The sequence below is a fragment of the Manihot esculenta genome, chromosome 10 (genome assembly GCF_001659605.2).
Source record: "Manihot esculenta cultivar AM560-2 chromosome 10, M.esculenta_v8, whole genome shotgun sequence".
In the NCBI taxonomy this organism is placed as follows: domain Eukaryota; kingdom Viridiplantae; phylum Streptophyta; class Magnoliopsida; order Malpighiales; family Euphorbiaceae; genus Manihot; species Manihot esculenta.
The window spans coordinates 4,258,877-4,277,421 of NC_035170.2; the positions used below are offsets into that span (position 1 = coordinate 4,258,877).

General features: G+C 30.1%; 3 protein-coding genes across 8 annotated transcripts; 1 reads left to right on the forward strand and 2 right to left on the reverse strand.

Annotated features, from left to right (window-relative positions):
* Positions 1 to 1,358: 1,358 nt before the first annotated feature.
* Positions 1,359 to 7,868, reverse strand: LOC110625197 (protein RETARDED ROOT GROWTH-LIKE). 2 transcript variants are annotated; one of them, XR_002489537.2, is made up of 7 exons: positions 7,349 to 7,868; positions 6,843 to 6,951; positions 5,304 to 5,463; positions 2,681 to 2,829; positions 2,444 to 2,595; positions 1,744 to 1,877; positions 1,359 to 1,649 (listed from the first exon to the last, which is right to left on the reverse strand). XR_002489537.2 is itself a non-coding variant. In XM_021770772.2 (7 exons), exons 1-7 carry the CDS (start codon positions 7,741 to 7,743, stop codon positions 1,500 to 1,502), a joined length of 1,230 nt encoding a protein of 409 aa, XP_021626464.1. In that variant the 5' UTR covers positions 7,744 to 7,868; the 3' UTR covers positions 1,359 to 1,499. The 2 variants fall into 2 exon arrangements, 1 of the variants encoding a protein (XP_021626464.1); XM_021770772.2 differs by having other exon boundaries at positions 1,744 to 1,858.
* A 1,227-nt stretch (positions 7,869 to 9,095) lies between these two features.
* LOC110625000 lies at positions 9,096 to 10,261 on the reverse strand. Its single transcript, XM_021770478.1, has 2 exons — positions 9,438 to 10,261; positions 9,096 to 9,351 (listed from the first exon to the last, which is right to left on the reverse strand). The coding sequence occupies exons 1-2, from the start codon at positions 10,259 to 10,261 to the stop codon at positions 9,096 to 9,098; spliced, it is 1,080 nt and encodes a 359-aa protein (XP_021626170.1).
* Positions 10,262 to 12,433: 2,172 nt separating this feature from the next.
* LOC110624398 lies at positions 12,434 to 16,783 on the forward strand. Of its 5 annotated transcripts, XR_002489409.2 has the most exons (8): positions 12,434 to 13,091; positions 13,308 to 13,425; positions 14,366 to 14,532; positions 14,946 to 15,031; positions 15,162 to 15,189; positions 15,739 to 15,848; positions 15,948 to 15,980; positions 16,466 to 16,783. XR_002489409.2 is itself a non-coding variant. In XM_021769512.2 (7 exons), the coding sequence occupies exons 1-7, from the start codon at positions 12,526 to 12,528 to the stop codon at positions 16,508 to 16,510; spliced, it is 1,125 nt and encodes a 374-aa protein (XP_021625204.1). In that variant the 5' UTR covers positions 12,434 to 12,525; the 3' UTR covers positions 16,511 to 16,783. The 5 variants fall into 5 exon arrangements, 3 of the variants coding, with proteins under 3 accessions (XP_021625204.1, XP_021625205.1, XP_021625203.1); XR_006352242.1 differs by lacking the exon at positions 16,466 to 16,783 and having other exon boundaries at positions 14,946 to 15,068; positions 15,948 to 15,983; XM_021769512.2 differs by lacking the exon at positions 15,162 to 15,189.
* Positions 16,784 to 18,545: the final 1,762 nt, after the last annotated feature.

Sequence of the window (18,545 nt, forward strand, 5' to 3'; positions counted from 1 at the left end):
TAAACCCTTTATTTGGTATGATTTATCTTGCAAAAAAAAAAATTTATAAAATTATATATGACTTTTATTATTTTAAATAAAATTTTTATAAGTTAAAAAGATAAATTCTTATATTCTAAATATGAAATTTAATAGAAAAAATGAATTGTATTAAATTTTTGTGAAATCTTTATTTCTAAAATTAGTTTACTCGGAATTTACAAGTTGCAACTGGAAGTGTTGATGGAGTATTGCAATGAAAATTATGAATAATCCGTTACAAAATCAAATGGAAGATTACTTGAATAATCCTTCAATAATATATATTTAAAAAAATGGTTTTCTAGGTTTTCTAGAATGAGTAATGAAGCGATAATGCAATGCTTTCAAAAATTTTTTTAAAAAATCATTAATTGTAAATTAATCTGTCTTAATAAATAGCTTATCATTATATAAATGTTTTCCTTATCCTCCAAGTTGATATTTAAAAAAAAAAAAAAAAAAAAAAAAAAAAAAAAAAAAAAAAAAAAAAAACTCCAATGACTTAAAATTTTCAGCTGAAACAAATAAACAGATAAAATAAAGAATAACAGTACTCCCACTCTTATTTTTATTTTGTATTTTTTTATACAAGAGGATAATATAATTTATTTTACTGCTTATAATAACAACATTTGATAGTTAAAAATATTGTTTGATAAAAATTCGGCTCTTTTCTCTGAACCATTCAGTAAAAGTATCGAATTACATTTTTCAATTTAAAATTATCTTTAAATTATCATTAAAAAAATAAATATATTTAAATAAAATTAAATAAATTGTATACAGTATAATTTTAAATTTTAAATTCTAATAAATGATGATTTTTTAAAAATAGTCAGATAAATTTAAACTAAAAATTGAAATTTAGTATTTTTTCCCTTCACCAGAACCACAAAAATTCTTAGGTTCCAACACCATCCGATTACAACCCACAGTTACCGCTATGGCCATCCCAATAATTCTGAAATGATAAACAGAGTCTACCAACCAATTTAGCAGGGAAATAAAAACAAATAAATAAATAAACAAAATAAATAAATAAAAATAAAAAGAAATTATCAGTGCATTGTGAAGGTTAAAGAAATCAAATTTCTTACTAAATGACCATTGCCATTGCCATTCCTCAACCCAATCACAGAAATGAGAATGAAATGATCTTTTTATACATGAATGCATTGTCTCGAGACATGATGAATCAACCGGAATGAATGTGGCTAAAGCTTCAACCAAGTTCACTGAAATTGGAGGAAAAATTGAATGAATTTTCTATACCAGCATTATGGATGAACCAATTTCAGACTTCACTGCTTCAAAAAATGCATTCTTATTCTTCACCATCACAAAACGATAATAATGATATTAAAATTGATAAACTCTCTATATCATAACTAGCAACAAAATCATGTGTACTATCTGATTATTTACAGGAAATCAAGTGACTCTTGCCGTTTCAATCAGACCGATTACTGCCCTCCATGTTAAAAAAATTTGAAAAATTTGAATCCTGACCTCTGGGAAAGGTCAAATACAGAAATGATGATTTCAACACTAATCAGAATGATAATGAGCCATTCCAAGAAGTCTGATTTCCTATTCTGCAGAATTTCCTGAAGGAAGCGAATATTATGCTGCAAAGAGAAGACCATATGTTATTATAACTATCCTTGCTCAACCCCTCATGGCAAAAAATGAAATAAAAAGAACTACTGAGGGTGAGACTACCTCCACAAACTTCAACTTAAAATCAAGACTTGCAAATCTTTGAGTTAATTCAAATTCATCCCTTAGATATTCCCATATCTGAGCATATTTGGCATCTTTCCAAGCAATATCTGATCTGTTGAAACGAATAAAAGCTTCGGAATTTACATTGTACACAGCAATTCCAAAACATATGAGATTAAGATATTGCAGGAAATAGAATCAACTCTAATTTTACTTTTTGAATATTCATCTTTTAGAAGTGTCCAAAGAATTGGTATTTCACCATTCCACTGATTACCAACTAACAAGTACCACCAGGTAAGGAAAACATGCAACTATAACATAGAAAAAGAATCATTTTCATTCATCTCCATTGGCTACCTCGCCACTACCATCGTTAATAGCCCTTGCCCCTTTTCCCGAAGAATTTTGGACATTTATGTAGGAAATGCCATATCGTTTGTATGTGCAAAGAAAATAAATTGTAATAAGAGAATCCGCCCTGACACATTCACCCGAAAAAAAAAAGAAGATAAAACTTTCAATTTTGTGTTTCCTTCAGTTATACTGCATTCTTCCCCTCTCTTTTCAAATAGCCAAGAACACCCTTAGAATTACTTAATTTGTGTTATAAATCCAATCTAGAGCTTTTTAATATATATATATATCTTTCTTTTCAAAAAATTGTTATTCTTGAATTAATGCCACAAATCTCTACCTCTCGAAAAGTCCAAGCTTCAGAATCACATCGGCAAGATTAGAATTTGCTTTCCCCACCAGTTGAAAAAGTTTTTTGCTATCCATGGAAAATGTTCCAGTTTTTTCCATCCCACGATTTATGTCTGTAAATTCAGCAACCATCCCATCAACCTAAGAGAAGTAAACAAGGTTATGAACATGGTCAAGAAAGAAAGTTGCACCAATTTAAACACTTCAGAAATGACCTTACACATACCTGTCGTCCATAGTAATCAAGAGCAATACTTTGACCTAGAACACTGCCAATTATGCGAATTCCATCAATATTCAAGAACTGTAACATTATGTAATCCAATCCTCCTTGCATCCACGTGTTCAAAGTTGGCTTCTCTCTCACCTCATATTCTTGCAAGTGGAAAAATAGAATATCAAGCTATATAAGTTGTAAAATCTAGAGAGGCATCTGGAAAATTTCCAGTATTTTGAGGGGCAAGAAAAATTGGATGCTAATCAGGCAAAACTATAGCTGATAATGACAAGGCCCATTGACTTTACGAGTTTTCACATTTATAGTCTAAATTTTTAATTTTGGATCAAAAAGTCTCAACTTTTAAATTTATTGTAATTATAATAACTTTTTAAATTAATTTTGACTAGATTTAAATTAGCTTACATGGCACACTATGTGTCATTATTTTTACCATATAAGTAACTTAATTAACTTGAATTAAACTTTGGTTAAGATTTTAAAATCCTGTTACCTAAAATCCTCAATTAAGATTCTTATTTAATTATGAGAAAATTAAGTATTTCAATTATATAATTTAGGAATTTCATGTAATTAGGAGTTTAAGATTTTAATTAAAGTTTAGTTCCAGTTAATCAAATTGTTTATGCGATAAAAACAATGGCATATAGCATATCGTATAAGTCAATTTAAATCTGATTAAAATTAATTAAAAAATTGCTACAATTACAATAAATTCAAAATTTGGGGCTTTTTGATCCAAAATTAAAAGTTTAGACTATAAATATACAAACCAGTAAAATTGGTGTCTTCTTGGGCCAATAAGCCTAATGATAATGTTGTGAAAAATTAAATCAGATATTGCTCTAATCAAAAGCAGAAAGAAAAAAAAAAGATCTCCATGAGAATAGGTTGATAGAAAAATATGATCATGACTTCCCACAAAACCAGTCAGTAAGACCGCCATGCAAAATATGCAGCTGAACGTGCAACTAACAAGAAGGAAACTCAAGTCAATTATTAAGCAGTAGTAAAGATCAAGGAAAAAGAACAATCATACAAAGAGAATACAGAAGAGATAAACACTGGTGCATATAACAAACCCATCAACTGAAATAACAAGAATTCTTTAGGTTTATGAATGGTGACAGTAAATGAGAACTTGAAGAATTAATGGTGCTTTACAGGGAGAAAAAGGCAGCATGTTGAAAGAAAGTAAATATCTAAAGGTCCTTCACTGTAAGAATACTGTAAAAGAAAAATATCATCTTAGGGTTTAGGATCCCTAACCAACAGAATACTAGAAGAAGAATAGAGAAGAGATAGGAAGAGATAGAAATAGAATAGAGGAGATAAGAATAGAGAGGGGAGAAAGAGAGAGAGAGGGAGGGTAGAGAAGAGAAGAGAAGAGAGAGAGAGAGAGAGATATTATTTCTGATAATTCTTGGATAATCTCATACCAGACTCTTCTCAGCTCATATAGCAGCTGGAAATAACTGCCTAAACAACTTTTCCCGCCAAAACTCAACTATTTTCTTCTTATCTCTGTACCTTTTCCTTCAATATGTGACACATCAATACATAATTTCACATGTCAATTTAAGCGCATACCAAATACCTGTGCGCCCCCCCCCCCCCTTTTCCCATCCATCCGTTCCTCTCAAGCCTCTGCCCTCCCAAATAAAAATGCAAATGAAGAAAATGAAAGAGAGAAATAAAGAAAGAAGGAAAGAATCTCGTGCTTTCAAGGTGGTTTCATGTATGGAAACTCTGAGGAACAAAAGTTGTTAGTCATCATTATCCATTTTCTACCTATTAAACTAGAAAAGCAATAACCCTTCTAGCTTGAAATGCAAGCTAGAGAGTATACTTTACAGAATATCAATTGTTATCAATGGTATGGTCTGTAATGCTAACTAGCAGACATAAAAGATGAATGGTATATAAAGATGCAAATAGTTACTCAATTAGCATCCTATCTCTATCTTATACTTCTTCATAATTTCTTCTTTCCTTTCCACACTTTACCAACTTCAAACTATAACCTTCCAAACCTTCTAAACAATTTCTTCTTTTAGAGAAAGGTCTTTCTACTCTTATTGTCATCCCTATAGCATGCATTTTTGTCCAAAGACATTGATTCAAAAGCGTGATTCAGTGATGTCTCAATGCACCTGTATCCCAGCCAAGCCCCTTAATATGGAGAACCATTCAATAGTTTTCCATAGAAGGCATTGTTTTTAGGAGTGTTCCAGGTTCTTCCATATTCAATCAACTCAACTCGACCTCAAAGCCAATCTAGTTGAGGTCTAATATATAGATCATTTTCCTCCATTTTCAAAGAAAGGACTACAGGTGCTGAAATGACTTATGGTTCCTGGCCAGAGAGAAATTATAAAAATAAATCAAGTCATCAAATTCTTGACATGCATGTTTACTAGTGCATGACTAAACGGTTCTGAATTGCCTTTAACATCAATAATTTCATTTGTATTTGTGTGCCATGCAGGAAGAGCGAGTAATATCATGTGTTATGTTATTGCGCCTACCAAGGTTACAATTTCCCTCATTCTTGTTTAAAGCTAAATAAAATATAACAAAAATTGGAAAATCAAAATAAGCAAGATCTCACCATCCTTTCTCATTTCAGGAAGCAATCCTGATGCATGTGTTCTCACAATTTTCAAGTAATCATCAACCTCAGGTTCACGGACATTAAACAAGACAATAGAGCCATATTGAAACACTACCATGAAACAACTGTTGCTTCCACTAATGCAAGTTCCCAAACCCTGAAACATGGATTTAAATGCATCCTTCAGCAAAACATTCAAATCAATATCGTTGATATAAACATTGACAAATCAGCCGATTAGAGAGTAGTAACGTATCATTTGCATAGTTGTCAAATCAAGAATCACAATCTTCATTTTATGAATTGAGAATCGAATAGTAAGACTCGCTAAAAATTCCAAAAATAATTAAAAATAATATATGCTATAAAAACAAGTAAAGAATATATCATATAAATATAGAATTATCATTTATCTAATTAGAAATATTCTTTATAATAGAATAATATGTATTTATTATGTTATATAGTTTTATGCTATAAATTATGAACTTTGGAATTATAGACAATAGTTATCATTATACATGTGCTAAAACTCTCATTTAATTTTGATCAAATAATTAAATAGTAAAAAAGAAAGTAGGCTAGAATATTATTAATATAAATTGTCATAACTTGACAACTATAATTAGTTAAGTTAATTAACTAAAAAGAAAAAAGAAAAACAAAAAAGAAAGAAAAGGGAGAGGAAAAAAATGATTGGTGGAAGAAAAATAGCTAAGGAAAGGTTTTATTTATACTTAATATACCAAAAATGAATGATATCTTAAATTTTGAAAATATAAGGTCCGATAAACTCTTTATAAATAATTAATTGAATCGGATGAAGATTCCATTGATTCATATTGATTCACCGACTCAATATCATTTCTTTTTGATTTAGTCACAACTAAATTACATTTGCAATTTACCCTATAAATTTAAATCACAAGAATGTGAAATCAAGAATCGTAAGATTCATGTATATTTAATATTCACCCCATAGATTCAAATTGAGTTATTGGAAAATTGATTCGAATAGTAAGATTTAGATCAAGAATCATAAGATTCTAATAATAGTGATTATTTCGCAATTATCAACTTGCCTTTATCAGTAAATCAATATTGCATAAAAAGTCAACTTCAAAGAGAGTCCAACTAATACTTGCCGCATATCCCACATATATTATAGAAAAAAGTAAAATAGTCAAGAAGCAGCATATGGAAGCTCCCCTTCAAAAGTATTAAGCTACATCCATAACTCTGCCTGATATTCCTTCTCCCTAGTCCCTACTCATATCTTTCCAGCGGTCTTAAAACAACACAGTATATTAACAATGAAAATGTTAATTTATTTTCTTTTGAACCTTCTGTTAGCAACAAAAAAGAGTCCCGGACAGTTAAGGGAAATATAAATTCACAAATCAGTTCATCTATGATATCTTTCTTTTTTATTCTATTGATTAGTCAGTTTTGGTAAATTTACAAAAATTTCTATGAACAACCATATATTAATAAAAGGAGAGAAAAAAAAATCCCATCAAAAACAAAAGAACTTACACTGGTTTCAGAGAGATTCCCAAACTTAAGAACGACATAGTTAGTCATACGGGAAGTTGGTGGGATAAAATTGGGTTTGTTCTGCTCCACTAAGCTCTTCAAATCCACACTACATCAACAACAATTAACTACAAAATTCAGATAAATATAAATTTTAAACAATGCAAACACCCATGGTTATAGCATTTTTCACCTCTTATCCAAATGGTTTTCCTGCTATTTGGTTTATATTGGCTTTCCAAATAAGATCAACTTTTTAAAAATAAATCCGAGAGAAAGAAAATGCTAATTAGTAACTAAGCTTAATTTTGAGAATAGAAAAAGGAAGCAAATGGATTTTTAAAAGTGAAATGCTACCAAACATGATTCCGTGAAATTCAATAATTCAATTAGATTGTGTATTAAGGTGTATGAACTTATCGTAAACATACTTTATCCAAAATTAAATTGAGTTCCATAAAATTTGGTAAATGGAATTAAACCAAAAGCTATGTAAAGAAGCAAACCTAGTGGAGAAGAAATAAGCTCGAACAGGAATTGAAGGTTTGGAATCCTCTTCTATAGCGCGGTTTCCACCACTTTCAATCTCGGAGGCTGAAAATGATTCATTCCAGTCTATCGTTGGCTGCTGCGGCGCAGAGGCGGAGGAGATTGAGGAAACACACCTCAAAATCCCAAAACTAGTGGTGCTACTACTTCCACAATGTGGGCGGCCAGTAAAACTGACAATTGGAGAAAAGGAAGTAGAAATTGAGCAAACAGTTAGGGGCTTGGGGAGAAAGAAATGATAAGAGTGTGGCTTTGGAAGAGGGAGATGGCAGCAAGAATTTGACTGAGAGAGAAGGATTGAATGGACCGGTAAGCGAATGGCTTTAAGGTGAGAGTCGATGCTCCGCCACATTTTCGCGGCTGAGAGGCGGAAGAGAAGGATTTCTTTTTGGTGTTTGGGGTTTAAATTGGGTTTCTATTGTTCAGATGTTGCGGATACAGGCTACCGTCCCTCAAAGCATTTGCCCTTTCGCACACCCAGTGTGTGAACCACTTTTATAGTTATGTTGGGGAAAATAAATAAATAACCTCATGTAAATATTAATTTAAACCTTAAAAAATCTGTTGGTTTAATGAAAGTGAAGAAAAAAAAAATCAAAATTCTAAAATATAGGAAATAAATTAGCTTTTATTTATTATCGGATGTCCCCAAAGGGACTATTTATTTGTATTTATATAATGTGATTTTTAATTAATTATTATACTATTTATTTATAATTAATGATAAATACTAATTGATTTTTTTATATATAGATATAAATAAAATTAATGAATTTAAATTATCAAAATTTTATAATTAATAAATTAATTAATATTATTGTTCAACTTAAAAATTATAAATAAACCGAATTAAATTAAAAAATTGAACTTATAGAAATTGACTTTTTAAAATAAATAAAAAATAAACCAATATATAAAAAATTAATTCAACTCATAATCAAACCAATTTATAAAAAATCAAATCCAAAATTGAATCGGATAATGACTCATTTAAAATAAATTTAAAGATTATAATTTATATATTTTTAAAAATATTAATAGTGATAGGATAGTGTAAAGTACGAATTTAAGTTTAAAAATTATAATTTAAATGTTTTTTTTAAAATATTAACAGTGATTAAATAGCGTAAAGATAATAGAGATAAATAACAGATCGGATATTTTTAAATATTCGATTCAACCGCAATATAAATATGAATTTAAATATTATATAATTGAAATTAAAATGAATTTAAATTTAAAAATTATAATTTAAATATTGACATGGTAAATGTATTTAAGTAAATTTGAGAGATTTCATATTTTACTTTTCAAATCTCTAATTTTTATCAAAAAAATTATAATTTAAATATTTTTTAGAAATATTATTTTTTTATGAGATGTATAAAAGAAAGGCCAATGGAAAGAGGCCAAAGGATGATGTAAATTTATAGATTTTGCTTCCAGAATTGGAAATGAAGATAAATTAGCAACTTCATGGATTTTCTATTTTAGAGCAAGAAAATATTTTAGTATAAAAAAACTTTTCAAATACCTCTAGATATAATATTTTTCCTGCTAGAAACTCATCTAGAGATTTTGAGCAAGGAGACATTTGGCAAAGCATATCAGACATAAGATTTATAATTAATAAACTGCAATACTAAAAAATGTACCAATACAAAAAGATTGATGGTAAACAAAGCAAATCTGCAATTAGTAAACTCAAGCTTGTTGTAATGGTGCTGTAGGAGAAGTGGGCTGCGATGGTGACGGGGATGACGACAACCTAGAGCTTTTTCGAATATATTTTCTAGCCCACACATGCTTTCCATTAATGGAGAACTTTGCCTTGCACTTATCTTCAAGAATCACATTAATAATGATAGGAGACTTCACAACAAGCCGAGCATACAGTGATTGGCCCTGATCTCCCATCACTTCTTGCATATAAATTGCTTCAATACAGTCGCCAAATTTTCTGAAATCATCACAACAAATAAAATTAAAAAAATCAAAATTAAGAGTAGACAAAAATATGGGTTACAAAGAAGGAATCAGACAAACCTAGTGAAGAAATCTCGTACTTCATCTTCAGAAATAGGGTACCCTTTTGAGAATGTCAAGAAAATTGTCCTATCATCTGCAGGAACAACATTATCTTTCACTTCATCACTCATACTGATATGGCTCAGTACGTCTACAATTTCATTGTTCAGAATCTTTGTCTGAATGGCAAGATCACAAGGATCATAACCATGCAGAATACATGAATATGATCCTCCTCCATTACCCATGGGACCATAAGCCCCGACAACCTCAGAATTATACAACACAGGCATAACAGGACTCATCACAGGTTGGTTCTTTATCATTTCTTGTCCTCGGATTTTTCCAACACCTTTGTTCTTATCAACTCCTTTCGACTTCAACTTCTCTGCCTGCTGTGAAATATCATCAAAAGCTCTTAAGCAAACTTCGGTGACGATCTTCGAAACTGCAGGACGAATGAAATGTCTATTTTCATGGAAAAACTGAAGAGAAAGACCAGTATTACCGAGGAAATGGATTAAAGGAATATCGCTAGTACGGAAAGAGAGATGGAACTGATCATTCTCAATGCAATTCAAGCAAAGAAGAGCCTCATCGGCCAAGCCATTTATAAGGGTATCAGGAAAAGACAACATCTTGTTCACCAAATTACCAACATGTCTTGATCTTTCTAGCCATAGCCATAAGGCCATGACTTGCATGGACTCTGCAAGATCACGGTTAAGATTGAAGACAAGCCTAGAGTAAAGAACGCGATCTATATTGTGAAAAATCTTGAACTCTTCTTGAGTCACGATAGGGGTTAAAACAGAACTGGAAGAAGAGGAAGTAGAAGCCATGGTAGTTGTTTGAGATAAAGATGAGCAAAGGGATAGGACAAGGATGATGAATGGTTGCTAGGGCTTTGTTTTTTAAAAGAAGTAAAATGATGCAATGATTGGCTGTATAGAGGTGTCTTTTGGAAATGAAAAGGTGTGTTTTTTTAAGAGATGTCATGTTTTTGCAGAGATGGAATGTATTAGATTTAGTTTCTTTATTTGGTTTCTTAGTCTTAAATGCCTGTAGTTGGCGATAAGCATGGTTGTGTATGCAGTGTTTCTGATTGTGTTTCTATCATTTTCCCTCTATTTTTCTTTCATTTTATACATAGAAAATTAGATAAAAAAAAGTTTTGAAATTATACAGAAACAAAAGTGTAAATGAAACGTAGACATTATTATCTATAATAATTATTCTAATATTAAATAAAAGAAAAAAATAAAATCTAAAAGAATTAACATAAAAGAGATGCAGAGCGCTACACGTGGATATGAGATGAAATACTGAAAAATCCAATTTCCATTCTGCGCAAAAAGGTTATGCACCGTGTCGAGCCCCGTGGATCTCTGGACAAAAGGAACAAAGAATTGATCACACATGGCTATGGTGGTGTGCGTGGAGGCGATCGTGAAAATAGACATGGAGCCGATAGCACAGATAATAATAACGTACTAATAAATGCAAGTATTTCCGTTAGCACGATTGGACACAGACTAATTGGATTGTAGCTATGAATAGCGAATCAATTACTAGTACTAAGTATTAGCTCCATTCGATTTTGATTCGAATATAATAAATTAAAAATTAAAATTTTATATAATTAAAATTTTAATATTTATAGAAATTAAATTAATTTTGATTAAAAATTAAATTTAACTGAATTAATTTAATTCAGTATGATTAGATTCAATTTAATCTATTTGAATTTTTAATAATTTTATTTTTTATATTTTATTTTTAATATTTTAAAATTTAATTAAAATATTTTAATTTTAATATTATTTAATTTTTTTATATTATTAAAAATAATATATTATTATCACTAATCAATTTAATTTAATTTTTTAAATTTTTTTAATTAAAATCAAATCAAATTAAAATAATTAAAATTTTTAAAATTAAAAATTAAATTAAAATAAATAAAAATTTAAACTTTATATTTTTTTTTTTAAAATAGGGGTGAGGAATCGAACCTTTGACCTCACAAGACTACAAGAATGCACTTTCCACCAGACTAAGTCTCGGAGTGCAATAATTTATAATTTAAAAAACATGTAATTCTCTTCATAGCCAATCCAATTATTTTTTCGATATTCTTTATTATTTTGCAGGTTTATACATGAAAAGTTGCAATGCTAAGAACATCGGTTAGTATTAGAAAATAAATTAATAAAATAATATTTTAATAATAAATATTTATTTATTATGTTAAAAAATTATTTTTTAATTTACTTACTATATTTAATTAAACAAAATAAAAATAAAATATTTAAAGAAAAAATAGTAAATATATTTAGTATTTAGAATTAAAAAAAATATTTTATCATAAATCATATCTTATTATGCTAAGATAATTTAGATTTAAATCTAATATTCAGATTTTACTTAAATTGAAAAGATTAAATTGTACTTACTTTCTTTAGAAAAAGGGTGAGTTAATATCAACCTTTGTGTTTTTCAATATTTTACTAAAATTTTCATTTCTAAATTACTTTGATAATGTTTGTATATTTTATTAAATCTAATGTTTTAATATTTTTTAAAAAAGAAAAAAGATATTAATCAATTTATTTTAATCTTAAATATTTATAATATTTAATCCTTTAATTTTAATTATATATATTATTAAATTCTTATAATTTTCTCACCCAAAATTTAAATTTTTTAACCGTTCCTAACATATTTATAAAAAACTCAAAATTGAATGAAAATTCTGATATCATATTAAATTTGAATCAAATTTAATTTATTTTAAAATCTAAGCCGGATATATTATCTGCTTTGTACTATGGACGTGAAATTCCACAATTTCAAATATTCATATTTTTCATCTCTTTAAATTGAGTTCATTAAAATTATATAAAATAATTATTATTAGGTTTCTAAAAATTTTAGAAAATTAACTATTTTATTCTTATAATTTTTAAATAATAAAATTTATAGACTTTTACGATAATTTTAGGAAAAAAACAGAAGGAAAGTAGAAAGCCTTGTTTCTCCGATGTGAACTTGAAGAAGCTAGCCTCGGTGGCTGCAACTGCGAAAGCCTCCTCAAAGCAAACAAATGACGAGTAGTTCCCGCTTCCTCTTTAGCAACGGTCTCGTTTCGCACTCCTCAACCACTCCTCCGGTGACCACCTTCCTGGAATCTCATCCAGGTGCTTACACAACTACACGATCCCACAACAATGGTTCCTGCCTCTTGTTCTGGGATAGGCATTTAAACAGACTCTCAAATTCCGCCAGAATTCTCTTCAATTCAAACCCTCATCTTCTCTTTAATTTTCCCAATTCTACAGAAAAATCATTATCATTACCACCGCTGCCGATCTGGGATTCGGCTGTTAAGGCTCTGGTTGATGACTCCGCGAGGAAGGTGTTGCCAGTTGCATTGAGAGAGAGGAAAGATGGGGAGGAACTGGCAGTCACAGCTCTCGTAAGTGGAGATTCCCAGAGGCTGAGAAAGATTGAAAATTTGAGCGGAAGAAGTGTTGTTGAGGTGCTTGATGTGTGTGTGCATATTGCAAGTTATGTTCCTCCGGTGTGTGGTTTAAGAGAAAATGGAGCGCGTTTGGCAGTTGTCGGGCATGGAAGGGATATTGCAGAAGCTAAATATTCAGATTGGGTGAGGTCAGTTAAGCTAATAGCCTTATGGAATTTGGTTTGTAGTAGGCTTGGTTGAGTTGTAGTTGGGCTATTACATGGTTTTCTCATTTTTTTTATTTATTTATTTTTTATTTTTTATTCTGATTTGCATTTTTACTTTTTTTCGTTAAAATATTGTGTTTTTTTTTTTTTAATTTCTATGAGTGTTGATTTTGGGAAGTTTTAATTCTTTCTTCGCAGGTTAAGGAAGCCTCTGGAGAATCTGAGGCCTCCTTCAGTAACTGAGCTTTTGCTGTCAAATGATGGTGATCAAATCCTTGAAGGTTGCTTGACAAACTTTTTTGTTGTTTGTCGCAAGGTGAGAGATAGGAGTATGAATTATCCAGGTTGGCAAACTTAATATGCTTGAGCAATTAGCATGCATCATCATTTGAAGTTAAACTCATCCTTTGCTAACGTATTTGTCAAATAAAAAAGGTGCCCAGTAAGTGTTTTGCATCCCAGATTATAGTGTCAATTCCAGAAAGGAGGCTATGTGACATTCCCATTGAAGCGGCGCTCTAAGAGCTTTGAAATTAATTCTCTCAGAAATTAAGCCTACATTGTTGTGGTTTTGACCTTGAAACTTAAATTGATAATCCAATATGGCTAGATTAGCTGGTAATCAGTATGGAGGTTTTGACTTGACCAATATAACCTTGTCTATTGATGTCAAATTTATGCACTAAGGAATTATCAATCTGTGTCTCAATTTCCGGACATATTAACTGCTTACTTTTGACACGAACGTCCATCCCTGACTATAAGACTGTGAAGTTGATCGATAGAATTGTTTAATAGTTAATACTTAATAATAAACCTTATTTATAGGAAGTGTCAATTTCTTTTTGGTACTTTTGGTTTATGGTTGTGAGCTTTATGTATTTGTTGATAGATGACAACTATCAATTCCAGCAAGTTTTAGAGGTGGCATGGAGCTTAAGCTGATTAATGCATACAAGTCTCATATATTAAATCGCAACCTACTATGGCCCTGTTCGGCAGCAACTTTTAAGGTAGTATTAGGTCACAATACTAGTATTTAGAGCTTGGGAGAGTGTATCATGAAAAGTTACTTCTTTTAACTTTTGGCTAACCGCTGCTAGAATAGCTATCAACTACTAAAACAACTAGCATTTATTAAAATATCTAGTATAGGGCCTAAAACTTCATAGCAATTGCATTCTTTCTATATTTATGCATGTAACCTTGTATTTATTGTTAATTTTCTAACTACAGTTTGCTTTAGATACTCTCAGGAGAACAATGAAACTAAGGGGAAATATTTTCACAATAATGAAAGTGCATGTGATGTAGAACAAGAACGATCTGATTTCAATACTGCAGCAGCATGTCCTTTTGAAGTGCAGACAGCTCCTATTAGTGATGGTGTCCTTCCTGGTGTTATACGCCAACTAGTCATCGAGTGAGTTTTTTTATCTTCAATTCATTGTTCTCTTTATATGCTATATTGTAGTGTATGGATTTATGGCGTATATGAGTTTGTAATTGCTCGTTTCCATTTTTCTAATAAAGGATTATAAGAACCGGAAGCGGATCCATTTGTGTTAACTCCCCCAATCGGAAAGTGAAAACTAATGGAGCATTTGATATAATTTCCTATAGTGCATTAAATCATCAATATATGGAGTTCTTCTGACAAACTTAGGGTATTGGAGAATTAAACGTATAAGTTCCACTTCTACTTTCTCTCACTATTCAACTGCATCCAAGCAATGTAACCTACTCTGATAAAAAGAGAGCAGCAACACCTAAACTGCTCTTTTATGCTTTTTTTCTGTTATGATGTTTCATTGTGCAATTTCTCATTTTGCACAGAGTCTGCATAAGCAAAGGAATCCCAGTTCGAGAAGTTGCCCCTTTGTGGTCAAGGCGGGAATTCTGGCAAGAGGCTTTTATTACAAGTATACTCCTAGTTGTTTCTACACTTTTTGGTAGTAGGTAGTGATCTAATTAAGTGAACATGTCATCTTTGCTTTTAGCCTCTATAGATTTTAGTCGTGACTCATAATCAAATTATTTCTTGTCTTATAGGAAATTCCTGATTGCTGAAATTTTACTGGTAATCACACAAGTTACATTGGTCTGCCTGTCATTGATAGATTTCCTCACTTCGATTAGAATGAAGAATTTGGCTGGGGTTAAATGCCAAATTATGTTTGTCTGTAACTTTCACAGCCATCATCTACTAGCTCTTCAATTTTTACTTTATTTTTGGAAAGAAGGATAAGGATTATTTAATTTCAATGGTCCTTTTTGTTTTAAATTTATGGTTGCATAATAGATTAGCAACTCTACAAGTTTCTCAAGTTCTGTCTTATCCTTAGAAATTTCTTATACTCTTGGGAGTTCCTACCTAGATGTCACCATCTGACAAAAATAAGAAAACTTAATTAATCACAATAAGTGCAAATTGAAATGGCTGCGCTATGTTATCCCTCAGGCAAACATGTTTCTTGCCACCTTTATTCATGAATTATTCCTCTTCCAAGTGCTTTTTGACAAATGCTGCTTTTTCCTGAATATTGATCTTATATCAAATATTGGAATTTATCTATTGTTGGTCATAAGCCGCTATTGCCCTGTTGATTCAGTTAGACTTATGTTGCAGATAGCTTGAGAATTTTACAGCATGTGGAGAAAATTCAAGTCCCAAGTTCATGGGAATCAATTGAACGAAAGACTCTTGAGGCAATTTCTTGGGAAGAGAAGTGGTTTGGGGTGAGCAAACGTCTAATGGAATTAGTGATTCAATATCCATTAAATGTGCCAATCATTTCCTTTTGTCTTTTATGATTAATTTTCTTGTTATCTTTATAGGAAGATCCTGGGATGATTACAGTAGCTATACAGGTAAACACTGGCAATATATCTAAATTTTCTACATATTTAACTGGCCTACCCATGGAAGAGCCATTTTAAGGAGTTGGCAAGCATCTGCAAAAGCAATTTTAGGATGCCATCACTTATACATACCCTTTGGTTATATAATGTGATTATCATTTAATTCTCATCTTTTATTGCTAAATAAAATTTCAAGTAGCGTAATGATAATTCTTATTTTACTATGTAATTTATTTGTGGTAATAAGAACAAGAGGGTAAACAATTTTGGTCACTGGTGGTGGGGTTGATGGCAATTCTAGTGGTAGGCGATGGATTGTGACAGTGGTAATGGTGATAGTGTTAGCAATTTTGGCGGAATTGGTGGTAGTATTGGTGGTGATAATAGCTAAGTGGCTGTGATTACATTAATCAAATCATAATGGACTTATTTGTTAGAAATGAGAAGGAAATAATTGAAAACAATCCCTCTAATTTATTTATTTATTTTGGCAGAAAGAGATCATGGAGAGAGCAAGTGTTGAAGGGTATTTATTGTAGGCCTGCGCGACGAGTGAAGAGTTCTTGCATTTCATACCTTTTCAGCTGGTAAGGTGGATTAAATTGTATTATCTTGAATGAGGACCTGTGAACTTGGTTGTAATTCAGAAGTTCACAATGACTGTGTTTTGCTGGTTTTCTGTGCTGGGAAGCTGAAGATTTCCCCCATCAGTCTGCAGCTTTAAGCTTTCACGTTTTATGGACTCAAACTATATTTCTCTGTTTGGTATTATAATTTTTATTAAAATTATTTAATATTTTAATACTGTTAAATTCCAAGGGTAATTTGACCCTTATATGAACCATAAGCATTCATCTCTTGAGTTAATTTTTGGGATGAGTTAGGTCTGACCTAAATTTAACATAATATCAGAGCCTCTCATCCGATGTTGGGTCTCAGGCCCATAAATATGTTATGCACCCATAAAATTTTGGGTGTGAGGGGTGTATTGAATCCCACATCGGTTGTGGAGGCCTGATTCAAATTTAACATAGAATCAAAGCCTCCCATAATCTCAAAGGGTGAAAGGGGTGTATTGAATTTCACAAAGGGGTAAGGTAATTTGCTCTTCACATGGGCTATAGACATTATTCCCTTATTCCCTTTTAGTCTCTTTGGGCTTGAGCTAACTTTCGAAAGGAGTTAAGTATGATCTAAATTTAATAAATAATATCTTCTAATTAAATTTAAATCCATTTTCAATGGTCAAAATATCAAATATTTGATAAAAAAAAAAAACTTAAAATTTAATCTTCTTATATTTATTTATATTCCAAAAATTATTTTTTATTAATCTTAAAATTAATTTAAGTAATAAAAATTACCATTAAGTAATTGTTAATAATTAAAAGAATTAAGGGTATTGTAAGTAATTTTATATTCCTCCATATAAATTAAAATATTATCACAATTATTTTAATAATATCACTTAATTATATACAGATTGAACAATTATGTTATTGCAGAAAACAAAAGTATCTTATCACATTAATTTAAAAGTTCAATCATTCATTTTAATATTTAATAAGCTTTATCAGAAATATTAACTATTTTAATATTATCCATTATTTAAATTTAATATTAAGATTTATTATTCTTTTATTTTTATAAAGGATTGAATTTATATTTATAAAATTTAATTTTGAATTAAAATAACAAACTTAATTAGTTATAATTTAACAACAAATTGGAGTAAAAATATAAAATTTAAATAAATTCAAAATTAATTTATATATATATAACTCTTGGTAGACTAAAATTTTTTTTTTTTTGAATCAATGGTAGACTAAAATTTAAATTTAAATATAAATAGAAAACTAATATAATTAATCAAGCAAGTTAAATGATTTAAATAATATTAAATTCTCAATGTTACTTTTTTTTAGCCAATCAAAATGAAAAAATAAATTATGAATATTAACTCTTATAATTGTTATTGATACTGTTTACATCATAATTTTTCGGGTATAAACCTGCAAAATAAGGAGAATGTCGGGTGAGTTAATTTGGCAACCTCTCTCATACTTATGTCAGTATATGTGATGAGTAAATTATAGAATCGATTATCGGAGAGAATAACATATCTCATTATGGAAATTGTGAACTCCTTATATAATGTGTAAGATAGAGTTTGGATATAATATGGAATCTTAGATAAGATAGGATATGAAATCCTATCAAATAAGGATAATCTTTAGATATGGATAGTATTCTATTGTGATTAGGATTTTACCATCTTATTCGGAGTTATAAGATATTTGAATAGTTGACGTGATTTGGATTATTGAATTTCGAATTTAATATATTTTAATATTGATCTACATCAGTAGTCCTCTTACGGTGGTTGAATCTTTATGTTCGATATTTGATTATTTTCTTTGATGAACTTGTCGCTTTACGGAAATTTGGTGATGAATCACTTTGGTGACTGCCTTTGACTTTTTTCTTGACAAACTTGTCGCTTTGTGGGACTCTAGTAATGATTTGCTTTTATTTTTTCCTGATAAATTTGTCGCCTTATCTTTTGACATTGAA

Bases quoted from the DNA above. Each gene is read 5' to 3' on its own strand.
- LOC110625197 (XM_021770772.2), bottom strand. From the start codon at position 7,743: ATGTGGCGGAGCATCGACTCTCACCTTAAAGCCATTCGCTTACCGGTC. The intron at 2,830-5,303 runs GTGAGATCTTGC...TCCACTTGCAAG, and splicing joins TCCTGAAATGAGAAAGGATG to AATATGAGGTGAGAGAGAAG. The intron at 1,859-2,443 runs GTAGAGATTTGT...TCGTTTCAACAG, and splicing joins AAGCTTGGACTTTTCGAGAG to ATCAGATATTGCTTGGAAAG.
- LOC110624398 (XM_021769511.2), top strand. From the start codon at position 12,526: ATGACGAGTAGTTCCCGCTTCCTCTTTAGCAACGGTCTCGTTTCGCAC. The intron at 13,426-14,365 runs GTGAGAGATAGG...AGATACTCTCAG, and splicing joins TTTTTGTTGTTTGTCGCAAG to GAGAACAATGAAACTAAGGG. The intron at 14,533-14,945 runs GTGAGTTTTTTT...CATTTTGCACAG, and splicing joins ATACGCCAACTAGTCATCGA to AGTCTGCATAAGCAAAGGAA.
- LOC110625000 (XM_021770478.1), bottom strand. From the start codon at position 10,261: ATGGCTTCTACTTCCTCTTCTTCCAGTTCTGTTTTAACCCCTATCGTG. The intron at 9,352-9,437 runs GTTTGTCTGATT...TGATGATTTCAG, and splicing joins GTACGAGATTTCTTCACTAG to AAAATTTGGCGACTGTATTG.